Source organism: Hypoxylon fragiforme (assembly GCF_022984875.1).
Source record: "Hypoxylon fragiforme strain CBS 206.31 chromosome Unknown GGS25scaffold_10, whole genome shotgun sequence".
Lineage (NCBI taxonomy): Eukaryota > Fungi > Ascomycota > Sordariomycetes > Xylariales > Hypoxylaceae > Hypoxylon > Hypoxylon fragiforme.
Genome location: NW_026054765.1, coordinates 2,538,684 through 2,559,454, shown reverse-complemented (window position 1 = coordinate 2,559,454; position 20,771 = coordinate 2,538,684). Strand labels below are relative to the sequence as shown.

General features: G+C 44.4%; 2 protein-coding genes across 2 annotated transcripts; both read right to left on the bottom strand.

Moving 5' to 3' along the window:
• Positions 1-3,908: 3,908 nt before the first annotated feature.
• GGS25DRAFT_526649 (Gti1/Pac2 family-domain-containing protein) lies at positions 3,909-5,252 on the bottom strand (the record flags this gene model as incomplete). Its single annotated transcript, XM_049265027.1, has 1 exon — positions 3,909-5,252. One exon carries the CDS (start codon positions 5,250-5,252, stop codon positions 3,909-3,911), a length of 1,344 nt encoding a protein of 447 aa, XP_049112672.1.
• Positions 5,253-9,720: 4,468 nt separating this feature from the next.
• GGS25DRAFT_512074 (uncharacterized protein) lies at positions 9,721-10,528 on the bottom strand. The gene is made up of 2 exons (XM_049262763.1): positions 10,250-10,528; positions 9,721-10,171 (listed from the first exon to the last, which is right to left on the bottom strand). Exons 1-2 carry the CDS (start codon positions 10,473-10,475, stop codon positions 10,050-10,052), a joined length of 348 nt encoding a protein of 115 aa, XP_049112671.1. The 5' UTR covers positions 10,476-10,528; the 3' UTR covers positions 9,721-10,049.
• Between the last annotated feature and the right edge of the window lie 10,243 nt (positions 10,529-20,771).

Below are 20,771 nucleotides of genomic sequence, written 5' to 3'. Positions count from 1 at the left end.
GGCGAGATTAGGGATACGGCGCGGTTCATACCAAAAAATCCCCATGTGCCGACAGATTCTCAGGGCACGAAACTGGCCTATCTTGTCCCTAGTATGCCTTCCCAACCGCGGTTCCCTCCCGGACCCAGTGCCCTAGATCTGGATACCGAAGTAGATGGCTTGATGCAACGGGAATCCTATCTAAGGGGGCGGACCGAGGGCATGAAGTGGTAGACTGGGACCTATAGTTCTAAGGAAAGCCCCGGAAGACTTTCTTTCCGCTGTGGCTATATTGGCATGTACCGTAGCCTTGCTTTAGTGCCCTGAGCCTAGATAGAGTCTATTCAACCAAGGCGGTGAAAATTCGAAGGGGGGGAGGGGGAAGCGATGGTTTACAAAGAGAGAAAGAGAGGGAGTAGTAGAGGGAGAGGGGATACAGAAGGCCAGAGAGGCAGAAAAACAGAGAGGCAGATGAAGAAACCTTGCTGTATGGAATGTGTGTATGCGGCGAGGTCAAGAAAATCTCCGCCATTGGCTAATGCCGGTGTGCCTAACAATATTTTGGGGCTCAATCAACCGGGACCAGGCATCCGCATGACCCATGTCGACGATGGATGATGCTTAAAGGGCTTGGTATACTCCTCTGACTCCTTTGCATATGTTGACACATCCTATCGAGGACAAGCGTATGGAGAAAACTAATTCTGAATTATCCTTTGATATACATAGCTACCTACTTAGTTGGCTTTGTTGGAGTTCTCTCGGCTCCTTCATCGGTCTGCGAGCAATTATAGAAGTTTGGCAAGATGTTTTTGACCTAGGTAAGTATCATAAGTACATACCTACCTAGGTAGGTAGTAGTAAGTAAATACCTTTTTGAATAGATGTTTCCTGATCTACCATAGGTGATCTTCGGTTCACGGCGAGGTTTGGCATTTGGTAATGCTTGTGCCATGACATGCCATGCCATATTCTGTTCCACTTTGCTAACCTAATAATATCCATGATAGCTACCAGGCAGCCAACAGAAGATTCTGATGCGCATCAAATCATTGTCACATGTGTGTATCTCACGTAATATGGATGACTACTATAGGTTAGGTACCTACATAGTACAGTGGCCTACATAGATCTTGTCACAAACCGTCAACCCCCCTCTCCATCTCCCATCTCTCATCCTATCCCCTGTGATATACGACCTGAGATCGATAGACGACATGCGACACGTGTATACCTGGTACAGCATAGTACAGCACATGATATGACATGACATGACATATGACCTGACTTGTACAGATATCTGAAAATGGCCAGCTACCTAGTAGTTATGTGCCGCTGAATAACATTGACTTGTTCCAATTATCGTTATTTTGGTCCTTGTATGTTGAAATGGTGTGGGCCCTGGGGAAAAGGTAACTAAGGTAAGTACTTTATCTAACCTAGGTAGTTATTTAGTTACATCCTTGCAATAGTTATAATATAAATAAATAAATATAAAATAAGGTTGCCGGCCCTTGATTGGTCACACACCAGAGACTTCCCCGGCAAGCATTACCCAAGGTCCCAAGCCCGTTTTGCCATTTTTTGCCAGGGTCAATTTCACACGCATTGCCGCTCTCAAGTCACACAAAAGATCAAAGATCAACGTCATTTGCTGTCGATCGACAGCGCTAGGCTTAAACATCAAAATTTAGAGTTAGGGGGGGTTGTTCGTTGGACAAACCACTTGCAGTGGGCAGCAACAACCAACTGCTCCCCGTCCGAGCCAGATGCTTGAAGTTTCAGAGTCGTCGAATGAAGAATGAAAGATAAATTTAAGAATAACCTTACCTGAGATAAGGTAATTCTCGAACACACAACAAGCATGGGACACCCCGGACCGTTACATTATCAAATCGTACGCACAAGCACTGGGGTTTGACCTCTGTCTCGATTATGGGGCAGAACACGTAACGCAACGACAACCTTCTTTATTAGAATGGAATTAGGTTTGGTACATAGGTATTATCTACATGGTAGATGTCTACAAGTTTCACCCTCTTTTCTACTGTGCGCAGATACCTACTAACTATGGTGTTTATAATTTCGAACACAAGAAGAAGAGACGACCCATCTTCCTCAATACTGACATCAAGATTCAAGTTTCATCTTACCATTCTTTACATGTGTACGATTCCGAGCACCTACGTGCGGCATAGTAGCTACATACGTATCTGACCCAGCCGCCTACTACCTAGTGCTAAGTATATCTGATATATAGGTGTGTGCGCCTGTGCAATTATCTCATTGTCCTTCTCATCACCGGCGAGTGGCGGGTTGACGGTTTGTGCCGTAAAGCGTACCATGTATTATACACACCATAGTACATAAGATAGCAGATATATGTAATAATACCTACACGTAGTACACAACATGTAACCCTTGTATAACAACATTACATTCAATGTTGAACGACATATTCCTAGCTAATAGTCACTCTGCTCTGCTTAGTAAGGAGCTTAGCCGCGAGCAAGACGCAGCTCACCCAATAGAGATGCAAGTACGGTACGGCAGACCGAACGGGGAATAAACCGAATCTTTGCACTTATTGCCTACTACCTACATATGTAACCTAACTTGACCTAACCTACCTAGGCAGTTAGCTATATGTATGCGCATGCAGAGAGAGAGAGAGAGAGGCATGAATGAGTGAAAATTACTCGTAGGTTAAGGTATGTAAGCAAATAAGGTCTGATCCATGGTACTGTGTAAACTTTCCAACGTTGCTTGCTTGCTGCTGATGTTGCCGCTGCTTGGTTGTGCGCCGCAGAAATCCTAGAGCTGAGGAACTTTTTTCTCTTTTCTTATTTTCTGTTGGTGAGGCGTCGGCCCAATTGGAATCGGCAACTCATCCATTATGTACGTGTGTACATGGTAGGTTAGGGGATCAGCAGGGCTCAGCAGGGATTAGCTGGTAGTGACTTGGCAAGCAAGATATGTACCTAGTAGTATGTAATACTTTACTAAGTAACCACATACACATAATAGGTAAACTGTCGAGTCTGAGTTCGGGATTTGTTAAATTTTAAACATCCAATATTGATCTTGCAAACTTTACACTACATACGTACATGGATGTCGCATCGGGCCCTACTTACATACATAATAGATTGTAAGGCAAGAATAAACGATAAACGATAAATGATAAACGATAAACGAACGGGATGCGTTACAGGGGGCTATCGTGTCTGACATGGCCCATAAAATGCGGATCTGTCATCCCTGTACATCAATACAAACAGACACCTTAGCTTCATGCAGTAGGTTGGGCCTACATGTACTAGGTACTACATAGTAGTACATGATACTACTAGGTACCTACTACAAGGTATGTAGGTAGTATGCATGTACCTTTGGTACTTCACATGCATACATACTTATTGCCAAACATTGAACGGTCCAAACCTCAACTCAACAACATTTGAACTACTAGAGCCATGCGCAGCACTGAGCATACCAAGTTGTCGGTGCCCAATACAGGAACATAATCACATAGCAGTAGAGACATGGGTAACATGAATAACGCGTAGATTTGATGCTATCATGATTATGGTATCACACAACGACTTTAACTCATTCTCTCTACCCGACGCCCCGTCATTTCCCTTGCATGTCTGGCCCATGATAGCTTCATATATGTGTGTGTCGCCGCTGGAATATTTACATGAAAAAAGCCCAGCATTGCGAATATTTGCTAATGCCCGCACTTTCACCGTCCCCGTAACAAGTCACCCGTAACTCCAAGCCACCAGGGAATGCGTGATAGTAGGAAATAAGAATAGCTAGTGAATAAGCATGATAACAAGACCGCCTACCAGCATAGCGTGGTATTTTTTTTTTCAACGCCCGAATAATGCTTTGTTGATACTCCATGAGAACCTGTTTATTCCTTAGATGTAGAATTTGCGATTTAGAGATTGGATTGCTCGAGTATCCTCCGTGACTGTTGGTACGTTTGCTGCTCCTGTCGAGAGCGCTCTCGGTGAGCTCCCTGCACTGTTATTGCTTCCAGGATTCGCGCTACTTGGCTCCGAGTTTGCCGGGGTCCTATTCAGTAGGGCAGACAAGCTGGCCTTATTCGCATTGCCATTAGCCACTTCTGGACCCATCGTTCTAGGCGGTGATGTAGAAGAATTCCTCGGAGGTGTTAATCCTCGAGACGCCGATGGCATCGTAGGAAGCGGGCCTTGAGGGTTGCGTGCGCTCGTCGCAGAGAGCCGGGGATCTATAACCGCCTGGACAGCCTGTGCGGCCTGTGCAGCTTGTGCAGCCTGCGCAGCCTGTAATTGAAGCTGTTGCGACTGTGGGGATAGGCTCGGAGGACGGCTAGGAGTACGACTGGCCATCGGAAATGTCCTATTTAGAGTAGGCGGGGGTAGGCGATCGTTCTCGTAGCCATTGAGGGCCTTGGGATAAATAGGGGGAGCTTGGGCTGAAGTCGTCGGGAGGGGTGGAAGTTGCGGAGGTCTTTGAGAATGGTGTGGCGGTTGTGGCCGAGCCTGAGGTTGGATTTCTGGCGTAAGTTTGCCCTGTGTCCATGGGGGAGTATGGTTAGGCGATGGCGGCCACGGGCCTTGCCACGTTGGTCCCCAAGAGGTCATATAATTATTGTAGCCCTGTTGTTCAAGCTGTGGTGGTGCAAGGCCATGATATGGCTGCATGGGAGTTCGCGTGAGAGCAGGCGCATTGCTGTCGTGTAGACTTGACTCCGGATACATGCCCTTAGCAGGGATAATTTGTCGGAGTTGAGGATCAAGGCTTGGTTGTGGGAGATCAGGAGCGCCGGTATGTGGCCTAGAATAGTACGAGATCAAGTGAAGGTGTTGGCCTTGCGATGTCGTAATACTGAAAGATTGCTTCATGAGGCCATCTGCTTTATATGTGTAGCCTTCGGGCTGGCCGCCATCCGGGTCATCATCACTATGTCGACCGCTGTCTGGTGTCCTGCCGTTGCTTCGTCTTGCAGTGCCGAATGTGGTTCCGCGCTTGCCCTCCATCTCTCTGTAGGTGAGAAAGCTGCCCGAGACTCTGCTTGCGCTCCAGGATTTTCCGTCAGTCCATCTACGCATACCAGCCTCTCTCTCATCCCATACAAAAACTGATCCGGATCTTATGGCCTGTCGTTCCTTCTCTGATAATCGTCGCTGGACTCGGGGTAATAATCCCAATCTACAAGCTTCGAAGAGCTTGATGGCATCTGCGGGTGTCCGCACATAACCGTGATAAGTCTCCATCTTGCGTCTATGTGGTTATTGGCGGAGGAAGACGATGTTCAAGGTAATGGGTGGTATGTAGTGAGTGTAGTAAGTTCGAAATCAAGATGCGAAGGTTTAATGGTGCTCGCTAGTAATAATAATAACTTGCGAGATAGTCAAGTCTTGTAATCCCAACACATCCACCACATCAGCTCCACATAACAGCTTCAAATGTGGGTCATTCAGACCGTGGTCGAAATGGAGAAGCTTGCGTAGTGAAAATCGACGCTGGAGGAGACCCTTGGTAGATCCTGGTCTCGATAGCTGAAGGAAGACGAATGCGCGTGTTGTGCTTGGCGTTTCTGAATTGCGGGCAGCGCCAGTCGATAGTCGAGCCCCTAATGCTATTAATGGTCCAGGCGGTACGGAACTGGAACCGAGGTAACTAGGTCCTTGGATCCTTTGCTAAATTTTATTGTTAGCTCTTTTAACTGATCGAATACTTGATACTCGCAGCACACGACACAAAAAAGGCCTTCTCTATGCTAACACCGAGCGGCGCATGCATTTTAAAAACGGTCCGCAAGGCGTGCAGGGTACGTATAAAATAAAATAGCATAAAATAAAGTGCGGTATTTAGAAACAGGATCGGCTGTCTGGAGGACGTATTCGGAATAACATATTAACAGCCACTCGGTTCACAAAAGGCCTTGATGCAGACCTTTGGGTCTAAATTTGACATGACCATAGGGTTACATATCAAACATCTCAATTTCCCACTTGGGCTGTTCTGGGGAAGAGGTTGTCGGCTTTATGCAAATACCTAGATGATAGACCAATTTTGTAATGACCATCATGATCGTTATCATTCATCCACGTACTTACTGCACCGCACCGCTCGCGCAGAACTTGACCAACGATAATAAGGGAGGGGGAAGAGAGGAAGGGGGTTCAAAAATTGCAGAGTTAAATATGAGGTTATTGGAATAATATGCATACCTGCATTCAATAAAAAGTTAGCGACTAGCTGAGTGCTGATTTTCAATATCAGAAAATGAGAGCAGTGCTTGGGTGTCTTATTTCATAGGGTATCCAAGGTACATATGTATGAACCTCGGCCCGTATAAGACGACTTTAAGTAAGACAAGCCAACGGCCTAGGAAGGAGATAGTGTAGACGGTGAAGAAGGGCGGCATGCCTTAAAAACGTTGAAGGCGTGTTGCCAGTAAGCTTTAACTGGGGGGGGGGAATAAGATTAAATAATAAATAATAAATGTCCAACAAAGCAACAAGATCCCGAGGACACCCTTTTGGGTTGCAGTAGAAGGTGAAGATGGATGTGGTGATAATGGTAAAATGTAGTAGTATTACCCTTTAGGCTTACTGGCAATAGGTATTCCCCGATTGACTCGAGGCTTGTAGAAAGAAGAAAGTCTACTTGATAGACGACGATGATGAAGGTTGGGATATAGGTTGCGGCTCTTGTAATTGAATGCGCTGGAGGAAGGGGGGGGGGATGGTACATGATGTATGATATGTACCCTAGGTATGATATGTACAATAAAGAATGCGTGTGATGTTCTAGAATTCGAAGGATTCGACTAGAGGAATAAGAAACTTGGACCCAAAGCTTACCTTTTTGAGTTTGAAGAGTTGGTTTCGTGACAGTAAGGTTGAAAGGTTGATGGACCGGTTACCAATTAACAAGTAGTAAGTAATTGTCTGGCCGTGATGGCGTTATCAAAGCCTCCCTCGCTCGGGAGGGGGGAGGTGACTAGAGGACAATTAAGCTTGGTTGGACACGTGTGGTATTTGGAAACTTTGGAAACTTTGGAACTAGTTAGATAGCTCCAATTTCCAAGATATTTTCGGAGCGATGAATTTTAGATCATCTAATAATCGAATCGATCTTCCTCTTTTTTTCTTGTCCCTTATCGAATCACACCTCTCTTTTACTCTTGGCTCTTTAGTCCCTCTCTCTCTCTCTCTGTCTGTCTAGGCTTCAGATTTCCGGGTTTGCCACTCCTCGTGCTTGATGTTTTCGTCAAGGTGCTTGCCGAAAAGACACACTGCAATGGGGATTTGCTGATAATGCCGACCTGGTATTATCCCACGCTTGCGGCTGCAGGAAGATATTCAGCCTTCGGGTTGGATCGAGGAACAACCGGTAGTGGCAAGATATGAAACAAGAACAGATTAATTAATTCGAGGTGAGTTGGCGACTAATCAATATCGGGTAGATATATGTATTGGAAAGACGGAGAGGATTGTAACCTGTAGAGGGTTGCGGGTTGCGGGTTGTAGGTTGTGAGTTATGAGTTTGTGGGTTGAGGGTTAAGTTGAGTGAGTGAGTGTACTAGGTTCAAATGTGCAAATGTTCAAATGCTAGGTAGATGATAGCTGGAGGTAGGTATGTAGGTATGAACATTGAAGAAATTGGTAGGGAGAACTAAAGGTATTAAATTATGACGAGATGATGGAATTTCGAGGCAAGGGAAGTGCGGGAAGGAGAGCAGAAAACGGATATTGCGATAATAAGAAACAGTAATTAAGTTTCCTAAACGACTCAAGCTTATTACCTTATTTTGCAACGCTCTTTCCCACCCATTTATTTATCTTATTAATTGCTCTAGGTTAGGTACATAGTGCTGAAGGTAATAAATTTTTCTTTTCTTCTTTTTTCTTACTAGTAGTAGGGTACATAGTAACTACAAAGTACTTGACTACCTCTAGTGAGGGCAAGGTCAACGGTTACACCTGATGGTCCAAGCACCTCTCATCTGGGATTCTGGGTCGGGTACTTTGTACTAGGTACCCACTCGCATGGAAGCATGGATCTCAATGTTAGCGCCCGCCGCCAAGAAACTCCTGCTAGGCAGTAAATAGTGTCAATAAGTACAATGTATCCTAGGTACCGTACTTGATATCCGACTTCTAACTATACGTTAACGTGCCTATATGCATACATACACTTACATCAATGATATGTATATACCATGTAGTATGTGCCTATACCTATGTACATACATAATAACCCCGTTGACATTTGTACAAACAAGCATTAATATTATTATGATCAACTTGACTGAGGTTCAAACATCTTCGAGAACTTTTCGAATCAGAAATGTAGGCAGGGTAGGTAATCCTGTTCATTTTTAGGTCAACCGACGGCATACCTTTAGGTGTTCTTTTAAACTACTTCCACTACGGAGCTTAGGGTACCGCATTGGGGTAATGCGATAATGTATGTACCAAGCATACATATATCATACATACACACATAATGGAGGATACACTCAGTTTTTGCGTAAGTTCGGCAAGCAAATTGAGTATCAGAACAGAATTGTGCAGCACTAGAACAAACACCAAACTCCTTGGCAACATTATGTATGGTTTTATCAAGTATACGTACATAACTAGTTAGCTATGTACAATACATAGTTAGATGCTTTATTCTATATTGCTACCTACACATGTAGATCGAGATATGCAGTTTGAACAGGTGGAGAGGGGGAAGGGGAGGAGAGGAGCAGCACGTGTAAATACGATGTCAACGTCAAGTGCTATCTACATAGTATGGATATAGGTAAGGTGATCGGCACAAAGATGATATTGGTTAGCTAAATAGTAGCTAAATAGTATGATGAGTAAGGCTATCAAAGCCTTGCCAATGCTATGATCACTTGGGCTATTACATTCTGGCCGAGTCCCACCATTGCTGGCACCACTACTGGGCACCACTGCTTGTACCAACCAACACTACCTAGCAAGCAATAGAACCCAGATATTCTGGACCGGCTAGTTCAAACAAAGCGTGTCTCGATTGTCGAGCTTCGGACCTAGACGCCCTCGAAAGGAGCCGTCTCTCTCGAACACTGAGACGCAGCACAGAAAGCCTTTGTGTCGCCGCAGTTTAATCACATCTTCTGTCTCACGTACAAATGCCTCTTTGGGGTGCTGTGTATCTTGATGTTGTCATTCTCGGACAGGAAACGACCGTTTTAGGGGGCTCCTTGCCTTTTTGGTCGTGCTCATAAGGATACAGCATTTCGTAGAACTTGAATGAAGGCCTTTACTCATGCTCGTCTCATCTGTCATTTTTGAGTAACGTAACGTCACCTCAAGAACTTCAGTCGCACAGCTGCTCTGCTATCATGGGGGAGCTGTAATGTGCGCGACACCTTGAGGCAAACCCATTATTTATGCGACTCATTTATACAAGCAAATTCTTTACCAACAACTTCTTAGACAGTGATACGCATGCTACTATATAGTGCTTGTTATATATATCCTCATTCTTAGGTATGTATATTTGTGTAATACAATATCCAATCCCCCTTTTTATTGTAATGACATATAACCTACATCTAAGAAATTCGATGCTATAACAGTGGTGTCCTTTTGTATACCTACACATGATGCCAGTGCCAACATTGAGATATTACCTGCATACTTGGCTACTATCGTTGAGCAGGCCGAAAATGGCCTGCCTATAAAAACCCAGAGTTTCTGCTGAACAGGCAAAGCACGGCGCAGTCGTATTATCTGTCTTTTATCAAGTTTTCACCCTAGTGCCGGCGGCAATATGGTCTGCGGGCGATCACAGGGCAGGCGGCACAGAAACTAGGTCAGTACTAGGTACCTATCACCCGTTGAAAAGGCGCCGACATGAGGCCATATGAGGCCCGAGGATCATTGCTCTCTTTTCACCTTGCACACGTTTCATTATACAATTGTTGTAATATACAATACCTACATACCTACATACCTACGTATCTAAGATGATGGAATTGCCGGCTCGCGCCTTTCTCTGGAACCACAATCTGAGTTTTCGAGTCAGAAACTCGGAGGATTCTTGGGATCATCAAACGACATCTGGAGGTGGCAGTGGACTAAGTATCCGCACAACCGTATTTGGTAAGCCGACAGTGACTGGGACCGTGGTACTGCATGTATAGGTATGAAGCAATCCTTCGAAGCCGCATCCGCTACTTAGCACATGACATTAACCATGCATAAATTATCCTGCTCATAAGCATAATATTCTTTGCCAAAGGATGAAAGCTTATTTCTCATCCATCTTATCCATCTTATCCATCTTGCGATGTAGTACTTGCTGTTTATTGCATTAAGGGAAACTTGCATGAGGGGACTTGATGCAATTGTCGGTGAGTCAGCCGCTGGTGTCATCACGCAAGCACAAGCGAGCACCCATGGGAGCAAACAACATTGAACATTGAACATTGAATTTGTATAGTACATATAAAGTAGTATGTAATTATACGATGACTCGGTATATAGCGATTATGATGACCAACATGTACCTACGTAGTACTTATTAGTCAAGAACCACTTTGAAGTGTCAAGACTCAAGTATGGCATATGCACGTACGGAGTACAACTTTGGAATACATACATAAATACATAGTTAGCAGTTAGTTACATGGTACTTACTTTTAGTGTTGGTTAGGTTAGTTAGGGCTATGTATGAGTTACGGGGTGGGCTACGGGCTTGGCAGCTTGGCGACCACGAGGGATCTTGCCCCCAGACCCTCCACCCTCCCTAATGGCCTGGCCCGTTCATTTTAAGCATGAATTTAAACGTGGCCGCCAGCGCCTGTACTAATGTGATTAGTAACAAATCATTATTCTTAGTGCTTACCCCCCTAAACCCACCACAGTGGATGGGATCCTCATCTTTGTAAGAAAGCCTACTAATTCAGTACATAGTAGTACATACATGATACCATACAGGTCCATACTATGTATATACTTACATATGTAGCACTAATAAGTGAACAGCAATGCTCAAGAGATCAGCTTTGAATTTCTTTGTATGCGAATGAAGGCCTTCTGAAGGAAGAAGGAAGGATTCAAGATGTAAGTGCTAAGCAAGACTTCTTTTTTATCTTCTTTCTTCTCCTTTACTTATCAGTATTGGTTATCAGTATTATATGTATGATAGAATATGCTGACGCGAGGCAGATGATAACTAGAAACGGTACAGGCAACACACACTTCCCATACCCACGTAAGGAATAATGGGGTTGTGCAAATACCTGATTGACGCTTGAATGCTACCCAATAACTACACCTTTCTTCCATGGACAGACATACTGGCCCATATCAAGCGCGAAGATTGCGGGCGTTGCACAAACATCTGACCTTGAAGGGTAACAATCCTTCGGCACATCAACCTGTCCAACCCACACGCCCCAGGTCTAGAATACGGTTTCACAAGCCATCAACATATGCAGTATCTGCCACACACGCCCGAGGCCCTCGACGCCAGCTCCTCCGTAATTTTGGAGAACGCCTCCTATGGCACTACAACACTGGCCGTAGTGGCAAAAGTGTCGTTTTCTCAACTTACTCCAGCCCATACCTGTATGCAGCTTGTGCCATTGGCTTGAAGCTGAACTGCATATGCCGAGTTGTCGCTTGCATACTTCGACAATGGCTACTAGGATTCATTACATCCAACGTCGACTTCCGCGGAGTTAGATATGTACTTGAAGTACACGACTACGTGCTAGCAGGCTAGCTCTCTCTCTCGGCTGAAACGTGAAAAGGGCGACAACGCTTCGATCGGCCGAAAGAGACGGAGCCACGGCTCTGGGCCCGTCTTCGTTCGATAAACATTCCGCTAACACTTACGCAAGTCCCAACATAGGTAGGCATGTACTGTAGGCAGGTAGGGCCTGGTAGACATGCATAATCATTCCGGCCCCAGGCCCATGACAGCGGAACCCAATAGCGTGGCCTCGCTTGTTGGAAAGGGAGCTGAAAGCTCACCCACCTACCCACCCACACTCGCTCTGTCTCCCTCATTTTTCTCTTAACCCCTCAGCGGCCTCGAAGGAGTCATATTACGCGAAGCATATAGGTATGTATGTACTTGTGCTGGATACGCCGCCGCCTGCATCTGATCGCTGTAGAAGCTTTACTGTTTCCTGTTCAGCCATGTAAGACTATAGCCGCCACGTCGTTGTGGCGTCGTGCCAAGTGGTTTTCGATAGGATAGCGTAACCTGCTACAGCTGCTACTGGGCCGACTGGCGTGGGGGGTAGGTATGTAGTTGGTCACAGTGTCTTGGATGTGCAAGTGAGGCTGGTACCGCTAGGTAGGGACATCAGTATGGATGTACTTGTACGAAACGCCCAACCCCGCTTCTCACTATGCTCGTCGGAGCTCAAAACACCATTTGGCGAAAAGGCAGCGGAATGATACTGCCTCCTTGTCGTGCTTGATGGGTGGCTTGTGACATTCACGGTCTAGTAACTAACAGATAACCTTGGAACGATGTATTCCCAGATATTATATCCCGGCAATAGTAATCTACAAGTTGGCTATGTAGATGCCTAACTTGCACGATATGACTTATACCTAGGTAGGTATCACAACTTTACCCGTATTTTTTTCGTTGACGATCTCTAATCATGTGAGTACCGATAAAGCCACCAGCTGACGATAGGGCAAGACCTAACGCCATCATTCCACAAGTCTAAAACCCGAGCCAGGACGCTAGTAAGCTGACTACTAATGCCACTGGCTAACATGGTCACATAGTTCAAATGCGGTAGGTTGCTAATTAGCCCTAATGAAGTTACTATAAGAGTCGTTATACGAGTAAGAGCCTAAGAGGGAGGAGGAGGGGGGGACCAGTCGCTTATTACTAACGACCTAACAGAGATGCGAAATTCATCCACGCGACGTGATATTTCTCGATCGGATAAGTTGCCTAAAGTAGAACTCGTAAAACCAAACCAAGCCTCCTCCTCTCCGCCGGCTGTATATAGATAGGTATGTTAGTAATGTACGTACAGCATATGACTTGGCAACTTGAGTCAGATCAGGTGGATCTACATGACCTAGGACCGACCCAAGGGAAAGGTACTGCCTAGAAAACGACCAGGAACCTATGTGATATCAAACATGCCTAGGTTAAGTACATAATGTCATAATTAGGTACTTGCCCAGATAGGTACAATATCTATTATGTTAGGTAAGGTGGCTTATTACACGGGAATAATAAAAATGATCAAACATATGGATGCGTCGGGAAAGGAAAAAGGATTTTAGGTACCCTCCCTACCCTGCCCAGTGCCCACCCCCCTCAAGGGAAAATAGGTTGGGAAAACAAAAATAAGGTAGGGTCAAGGATGGGGTATGAAGAGATCGGAGGTTTCTTTTGGCTTTTAAGCTTCGTCCGACTGCAATATATCTTGCTTGCTGTTGCTGCAGGTTGGTCGGTTTAGTGTAACCACCACGCTGGCATGCCTGGCATGCTGGGCACGCTTGCTAGCTAGGGGGGGGGGAAGAGGGGGGAAAGGGGGGTCAGTTAATCTATTATTTCTCTTTGCGATGGCGCTTGGGGCGTGATAAGAAAGCTTGATATATTAACAAATTTTCTATATACCGATATCTGTGCTACGTGCTGGTAGACAGTGGTAGTACTATGTAGTAAGACGTATGTTACGCGATAAAGACACCGGAAATGTGAGTGGTCGTAGCTGAGCGAGGGACTAATCATCATATTGCCGGTTCCTTCGTTACAATATGGCTTTCTTTTCCTTTCTTTTTTCCTGGTCGCGCGAGATTATTCAATAATTATTAAGGCTCGCCAGCTGAGTCTCGTGGCGTTGTTCGTGGGACCTGTCATTTTCATATAGGCTTGGAGTTTTCTCGGCAACATAGCGACGTGTACCTACATAGAATTTGCATTCCAAGTTGCCGACGCTGCGATCTAATTCACCCAGCACATTTTAATCCACATGCGCGCAAATGTGAGAATTGAATCCATGGGCAGCTACGAAGTAAACATGATACTTAGTGCCTAAAGCGCATTCGCTTCATCACGCACATTCTGGTCCCAACCATCGATAGAATAGGGAAAGGTAGAAGAAGCAATGAGTAAGACGCAAATAGATACCTAGGGTTACCTGAGCGTGTAATCCTCCTATACCTGCGGACGTATGTAAGCGAAGACTGGAGAAAAACGGAAGCGTCCAATACAATACCTATAGTATTACCAGGTACCCTTTCTCATTACTTGCATATTAATACTCACGTGTAACAAAGCTTCGCCAGTTGATACCTAACCTGGTCCTCCAGCACTCTCCCAGGTATTGGGGAAATTTTGGGAACCCAAGTCCCCGGGATCTGAGAAGCTCGTTGGGAACGGGTCAAGGTCAAGCCAGCTAGCTACTACAGGTACCAGGGGGGGTCCTAAAGGAACAGCAACCTAGAAGGTTTTGATTCAGCTTCATTCGTGATACATAGGAAGCTTATCACACATCATTTTTATGTACAAAGGTCCCTACAAACAATGCCACATCCCTGGAAACATAGGTCCTTCCACGGGCTTTGATGTAGCAGATTCCAATCAACGTGAGTCAGCACGTCGTATAGTGTAATGATGTCGATTCGCAATGGGATATTGCATCTTTGACAATTCCCAAAGTATTACATGCGCGGTTCGAGATAGGATATGCAAGCGCTGGCTGGTATTACTAAAAAAAAAATCGTCCCAGCGGTGAATGATCATCGTAAATCTAAGCAATCAGTTCTAGCTAGGGCTCGGGCTCCGGGGGCTAATAATTACAATAAAGATAACCTGGAATACAATACCGAGGGAACATTAAACACATCAATACCTAATCCATCGTACCAAGGATGGAGAATTTACGGATAGCACAATACCTAATCTGCTAATGCTGTTTCCACCCGACCGGGGAATTCATTATTCAGAGCAAGGGTAATTAAGAGTGAAGCCTAGGCTTGCTTGCGTCAAGGTGTTAATAGTTAGGACGTTTGGTTTAACTGATGTTTGCAACTTGGACCGAACGTCTCTTCTCTCTCCAATCGTTCGGGCATTACACAAAGCGGCATATCTACATATGTCGTACTTACATAGTATATAGGCATGTAAGTATTGGTATTGGTATGACATATGTATGTATGTAAGTACGGAGTTAATAACTAAGGTGAATATCTACAGTACTAGGTTATGTAGGTAGATAGGTATGCATGCATAGTTACCTACCTACTGGCTTATGTACATACATAATTACATCCATGGATATTACATGTCAGATTCTTGTCTTTGTCTCGTCTCGCCGGTCCGGGTTTAAAGCCCTGTCAGAACGGAGACTAATCTACATAGAGAGTAACGATGTAGATCCCGAGCCCCTCTGAGCTTTATTTTTGCGTCTTGGTAGCGACGCTGATTCGCACCCCACACCGATAGTTCATAATCTTATTCAGACGCCGCTTCACGACTCTGCGGCTTGTTCCAACAGCTAGACTGTATGTACCCATGTACCTAGAGGTATTGTAGATGCCTAAATGTATGTTGGTATGTTACTGGTATGTAAACTATTAGTATCGAGCGATAACTATGTCCCCGAGTAACCGGCTGACTGCTGACGAAGTACCTATACCTGTAGCCCATAGCCAGGCTGCATTTGCCCCATCAGCTACCTAGGTAGGCTTGGTTCGAAAGTTATGTATAAGATGGGCAGCCAACTCTCTCCATTTCTAGGCGTTGTCGGATACCTGTTTCCAGACGTATGTACGTAGGATTTCACCTATCTGCCTACATTCACACTTACCTTATAGATACGTTATAGACGAGTGCCAAGGAATAGCGGTGGCTGGGCATTCGACATTGAATGCTGTGCCTTGATGGATGAGGCGCCTCGTCACATGTAAGGTAAGGCCAACACAACACACAACATAGTTAAAGCACTGCTACAAGAGCCCGAGCCTGGTATGTACAGGTTACGGATGTAGCCCCGTTGGGTGATATGGACTATTAAGTACTATGTATAGGTAGAGAGAGGACGGTCGAGCCGGATGACGTGATGTTCTTGTCATGAAGTCTAGATTATTTCAAGCATTATATCCGATTTAGTTACTACGGCGTACTTGTTGCAAACCTAACTTACTTACCTTACATCCACGGGTTAGTGCCGTTACTACGACTCTGATAGTTGGAGATTGCCGGGATTAAGAAGTTTTAAGGTGTTTGTCTCGGAAGGATAGGAAATAAATGAACAAGAATACGATACTGACGATATTTATGTAACTTGTAAGTATGTAACTATTACCAAGTATTACCAAGTAATTATTACTAAGTACACCAATGATCTTACTCCCTCTTACTTGGTACATAGTTTTAGCACACATAAAAAAAGAAGAAAAAGCAAAAAGCAAAAAGACCAAGTCTCAAAAAAAAAAAAAAAAAAAAAAGAAGCCAAGGTTTCGAGGGCCCCACAATGCAGACATGCATACATGCATAGTATGTACATGCAACCCACACCTCGAACGATAGCCCAGCTTAAGCTTAATTCAAAGACATGGGGTTTAATCAAATCAGAAACGTCCATGAGCGCCACTCTGTAGCCTATCCGTCTTAGCGTGGATCCCCTTGATTTGGTACTATGGCAAAAGAGGGTGTTGCGTAAAGGGGATTAGTGTGGGGCATAATGGGGCACACACTTTAAGCCGTTGGTCAGCTTCCTTGGCGTATTCTTGGGTTGTTTCTTATCCATGCTTGGCTTTGTCGTAAGGAAAAAAAGGGAAGCTCGGCAGAGTGTAAGTACTAAGTACGATCATAGTAACTACTGTAAAGAAGTATCTACGTTTTGACATTACAGAGATGTATGTGCGTATGTTAAATAAATACCTAACAAACCTATGAAGTATCCTCAACGCATTACAGTGAAGCAACTTTAGTATACAAAAAAAAGAGACGCAAAAAAAATAAAAATAAAAATAAACCAAAAAGAGGGAGGAATATCAATCGTGCTGGCTGACGCGGCCCTCTTCGGTGATACTTCAATCAGTTGGTTGACTGTTGGAGAACTATGATTACAGTTAAGTTTAACCTTATATAGATGGGGTACCTAGCTTACCTACTAGGTAACTAGGTAGGTAGTGTTAGGTAGGGTATGTACTGGGTAGGGTACTAGGTAGCTTATTAGGGTAGCTTATTAGATGGATTCCGCATACTCTAAACCTTAGAAGATCGGCGGGAACAAAAAACGCCCCTAACGTAACCTAAACCGTACATCGTACAGGTAAATCATGAGCCTAAACTAATAGGGCTCGCATCTCCGTTGATTTGTGTGGAAACGTCGTATAGGGTACGACAACCAACGACCGAACAATCCATTGAAACCCAGAAACCTGTCTTTTCTTAAGAGCTAGTAAAATACTATGTATGTACACAATAACGAATCGTAAAGCTGAAATAAAGGATTATCCACCGGCGATCGCTCTCTACGGTACGGGCCTCCCATCTGCATACCTAGGTACATATCTACTGCATACATGCATATGCATATACTAACCCAACCAGGTACATGATGTATGTACTATTTTGATAGTCCAATGTTATATGTACATATGTAGTTATGTATGTACGAAGGTTGTGGCCAAAAGTTTAGACCGAGATATATCTTAGCCCCACAGTGCGCCACTCTTTTTCGGGCTTCTACCAATAATAGGTATACATTTAACGTCAAGTCCTTGACAATCCTTAAAAATATAGCACCTTATAGCATATTTAAACGCTATAGTGTGCTATAAATTTAAAGCCTTTAGTCTTAAACAATTAACAAATAAGCTTATTAATAACCTTAAATTATTATATAAATACTTACATTAATTTAATAAAGAAAAAAATTATAAAAATTTCTATTATTAAATAAACTAATTAAATAACGTAATAATATATTTAATATTTATTAAATAAACTTATAAAGCTTTATAAATAAGTAGGTATGTTGGCGATGATATTTCCTACAGTGGTAGAAAAGTGGAGGAACTGTGGGGCTGAGGTATATCTTGGTCTAAACTTTTGGCCACAACCTTCGTATTATACAACTTCAATGTTCAAAGTTGTACCTAGTACCTAGTATGTAGCTACATGTAGTATAGGGAGGGAATATACCCGTGAAACCCGTCTTTGCTAGCCGCTCAAATCATGGATGTGGGTGGTGGTCAAAAATGCGGAGATACATTTGAATTATGTATACGAAGTTATCAAATTATTACATATGAATATGTAGGATGAATATGTAGGATGAATATGTAGGTACATATGTAGGTAAGAGGCATCAAGGAAATAAAGAATGCCAAGCTTTTTCAGATGTACGACGAAGGAAACGGTATAACGATTCATTGCAACCTCCCTACCCTACTATACCTAGTACCTAACTAAGTACCTAACCTAAGCACTTTCGATCCTCAAACGAATTACTTCTATTTGTTCCAAAGGATGAGATACCCCGAAACAAGAAATCCTCCTCCTGCACCCCAGATACACACGTAAAGTCAATCTCGGGAGTACAGAGATTGATTCGTAGGTGGGTTAGGTTCTCTCATTCGACAAGACTTTGTTTTTACCCAACCGATTAACAAGCTGCTGATGCTGCTGCTGTTTCCCCCTTCTTCTTCTCATTTTCATTCTCATTCCTTCTTAGTTATTTCTCACAGGAAACAAACATCCATCCATCCATCCATCCATCCCTTCCTTTTTCTGCTGCTGATGACGAATCGCCAAACTCGACGGCGGGTTTGTTACCCAATCCAGCAACTCTAACGTACTTCTTCACCTGATGTCGCGACTCCAACCCCCCACTGTTGCAGAATTCCGCAAAGGAAAAGGCAGGTATCCACGAAAGGAAGAAGTGAGATAATAGTGTAAATATGTACATGGTAGGTAGGTAATAGGTCCAATGTTCATGTTGGCAAAATATCTAAGGTAACCTATGTAGATAGGTAGGAAGGTACTTCTACGTAATATCTATGTTACCGACGTATTAGACGAGACGGTGATAGCGGATGTGACGGGAGAGGAGGGAACCCCCTCTTTAAAGAAGTTAGACGGTTAGAATCTGCCGAACCGCGAAACCTTTTTTCTTCTTGTTGTTTGTTTGTTGTTCATTTATTTGATTCCTAGTACATTGGGTAGGTTGGTATTAAACATGTGCTGATGTGTGGCCGGCAATTACACCGCAGCCCAAGAAATATATCCTTAATAATTTGGTTGCTGCTGCTGCTGCTGCTGCTGCTGCTGCTGTTGTTCAAATATTGTTGTTGTCCTCCTCCAAAATAACTACCACCTACTTCCTTGTCTCTTGGCAGAGCGGCTAAGGCTGCCTGCCTGCATCTGCATTCTAATCGCGATGAAACCAACAGAATGAGGATAGCCTAGGATACCTAGGATAATTGCGGCAGTGGAACACCGCATCGCTGGTCGAGGCCAACTGCATCTCGCGACGACAAGCCTTGGAAGCTAGGCCTACGCTACCGCCTTCCAAATATTGTATGGACATAAACCCACTCTTCGACAAATTCCTTGCATCAGATGAAACGTCAATATGGCTCCAGAGATTTTTCGATGGTGCGATCATATGGCATTAATCTGTCCATGCCGGCATAGCGTAGGTGCAGCTCACGAGCCGAAACAACGGGGGGGGAGGGAAGGGGGGCTAAAGATGTTATTGCGTAGCTGCGTAGTAATAAACCGAACACTGGGCCGTGGAAACGGCCGAGTAATGATCTGGTTCGATCGCCATCCCAGTCAGGGTTGGCGGGAACACTTGAGATGGATATGTACCTACCTACCTACCTACCTACCTGAGGTACCTAAGGAAGGTAGATAGGTTAGGTATATAGTAGGTAGGTAGGCAGACATGACGAGCCACTTGGCTTGTATGTAACTATTGAAAACCTGGTTGCTTGAAGCCTTAGACTACCTATCAGCTCTCCTTTCCTTCTTTAAACCCAACAGCACTAGACCACTACTACTCCCTTTCGGCCGTACCAATAATTAGTTGATCTGAAGAATACAACATGTACCCACCACGATGGAGGCATATCTTACATGTAACAAGAATTTACTACGTAGGTTAAGCCTTTTAACTTGCCTGGCAGGCTAGGGATGTAATTAATACCGAGTACTGGCTTATAGTAGGTAGGCAGACGGTGTTTAACCCGGTAGGCATGTTTGTGCATCTTCCACAAGGAAAATCTCTCATATGTCGTACCTCCCCGGAGCCCTTTTCAATATTCACCGATCGGGGATTGAGAGTGAAAGGCTTTGTGACGCAAGAAGCGTACCTAGGAAGCGCAGGAAGCGCAGGAAGTCTGAGTGACAACTGCCGAATTTCGAAAGGTATCCATGAGAGGCTCGTGAGCCAGGTTAGTTTATCGGCCTACTGCCACTGGATGGAAGAACTAGAATTACTCTAAACCGTGAAGGCGGGATGAAACTTGAGGTACCGGAAGGGTGACGCTATCGTATCGTACAATCCTGCCTTTTATTTTACACTATGTAGGCAGTTCCAATCTGGTAACTGCCGGGTCTGTGACTCCTTCAAATCTGTTCTCTTGTTGCAGACTGGTATCATCATTTGAGCCCTTCGCGCCTTTACAACGCACCAGTCTGGGGACGTGGAGAGGACGTGAAGGGGGCTACTCAACGTTCGCTTCGAAAGTATGCCTTCACTTCGTTTCAACATCAGCGATGTGTGAATGAAGCAGTAC

Bases quoted from the DNA above. Each gene is read 5' to 3' on its own strand.
- GGS25DRAFT_512074 (XM_049262763.1), bottom strand. From the start codon at position 10,475: ATGTACTATACAAATTCAATGTTCAATGTTCAATGTTGTTTGCTCCCA. The intron at 10,172-10,249 runs CTTATGAGCAGG...ATTGCTTCATAC, and splicing joins CTTTGGCAAAGAATATTATG to CTATACATGCAGTACCACGG.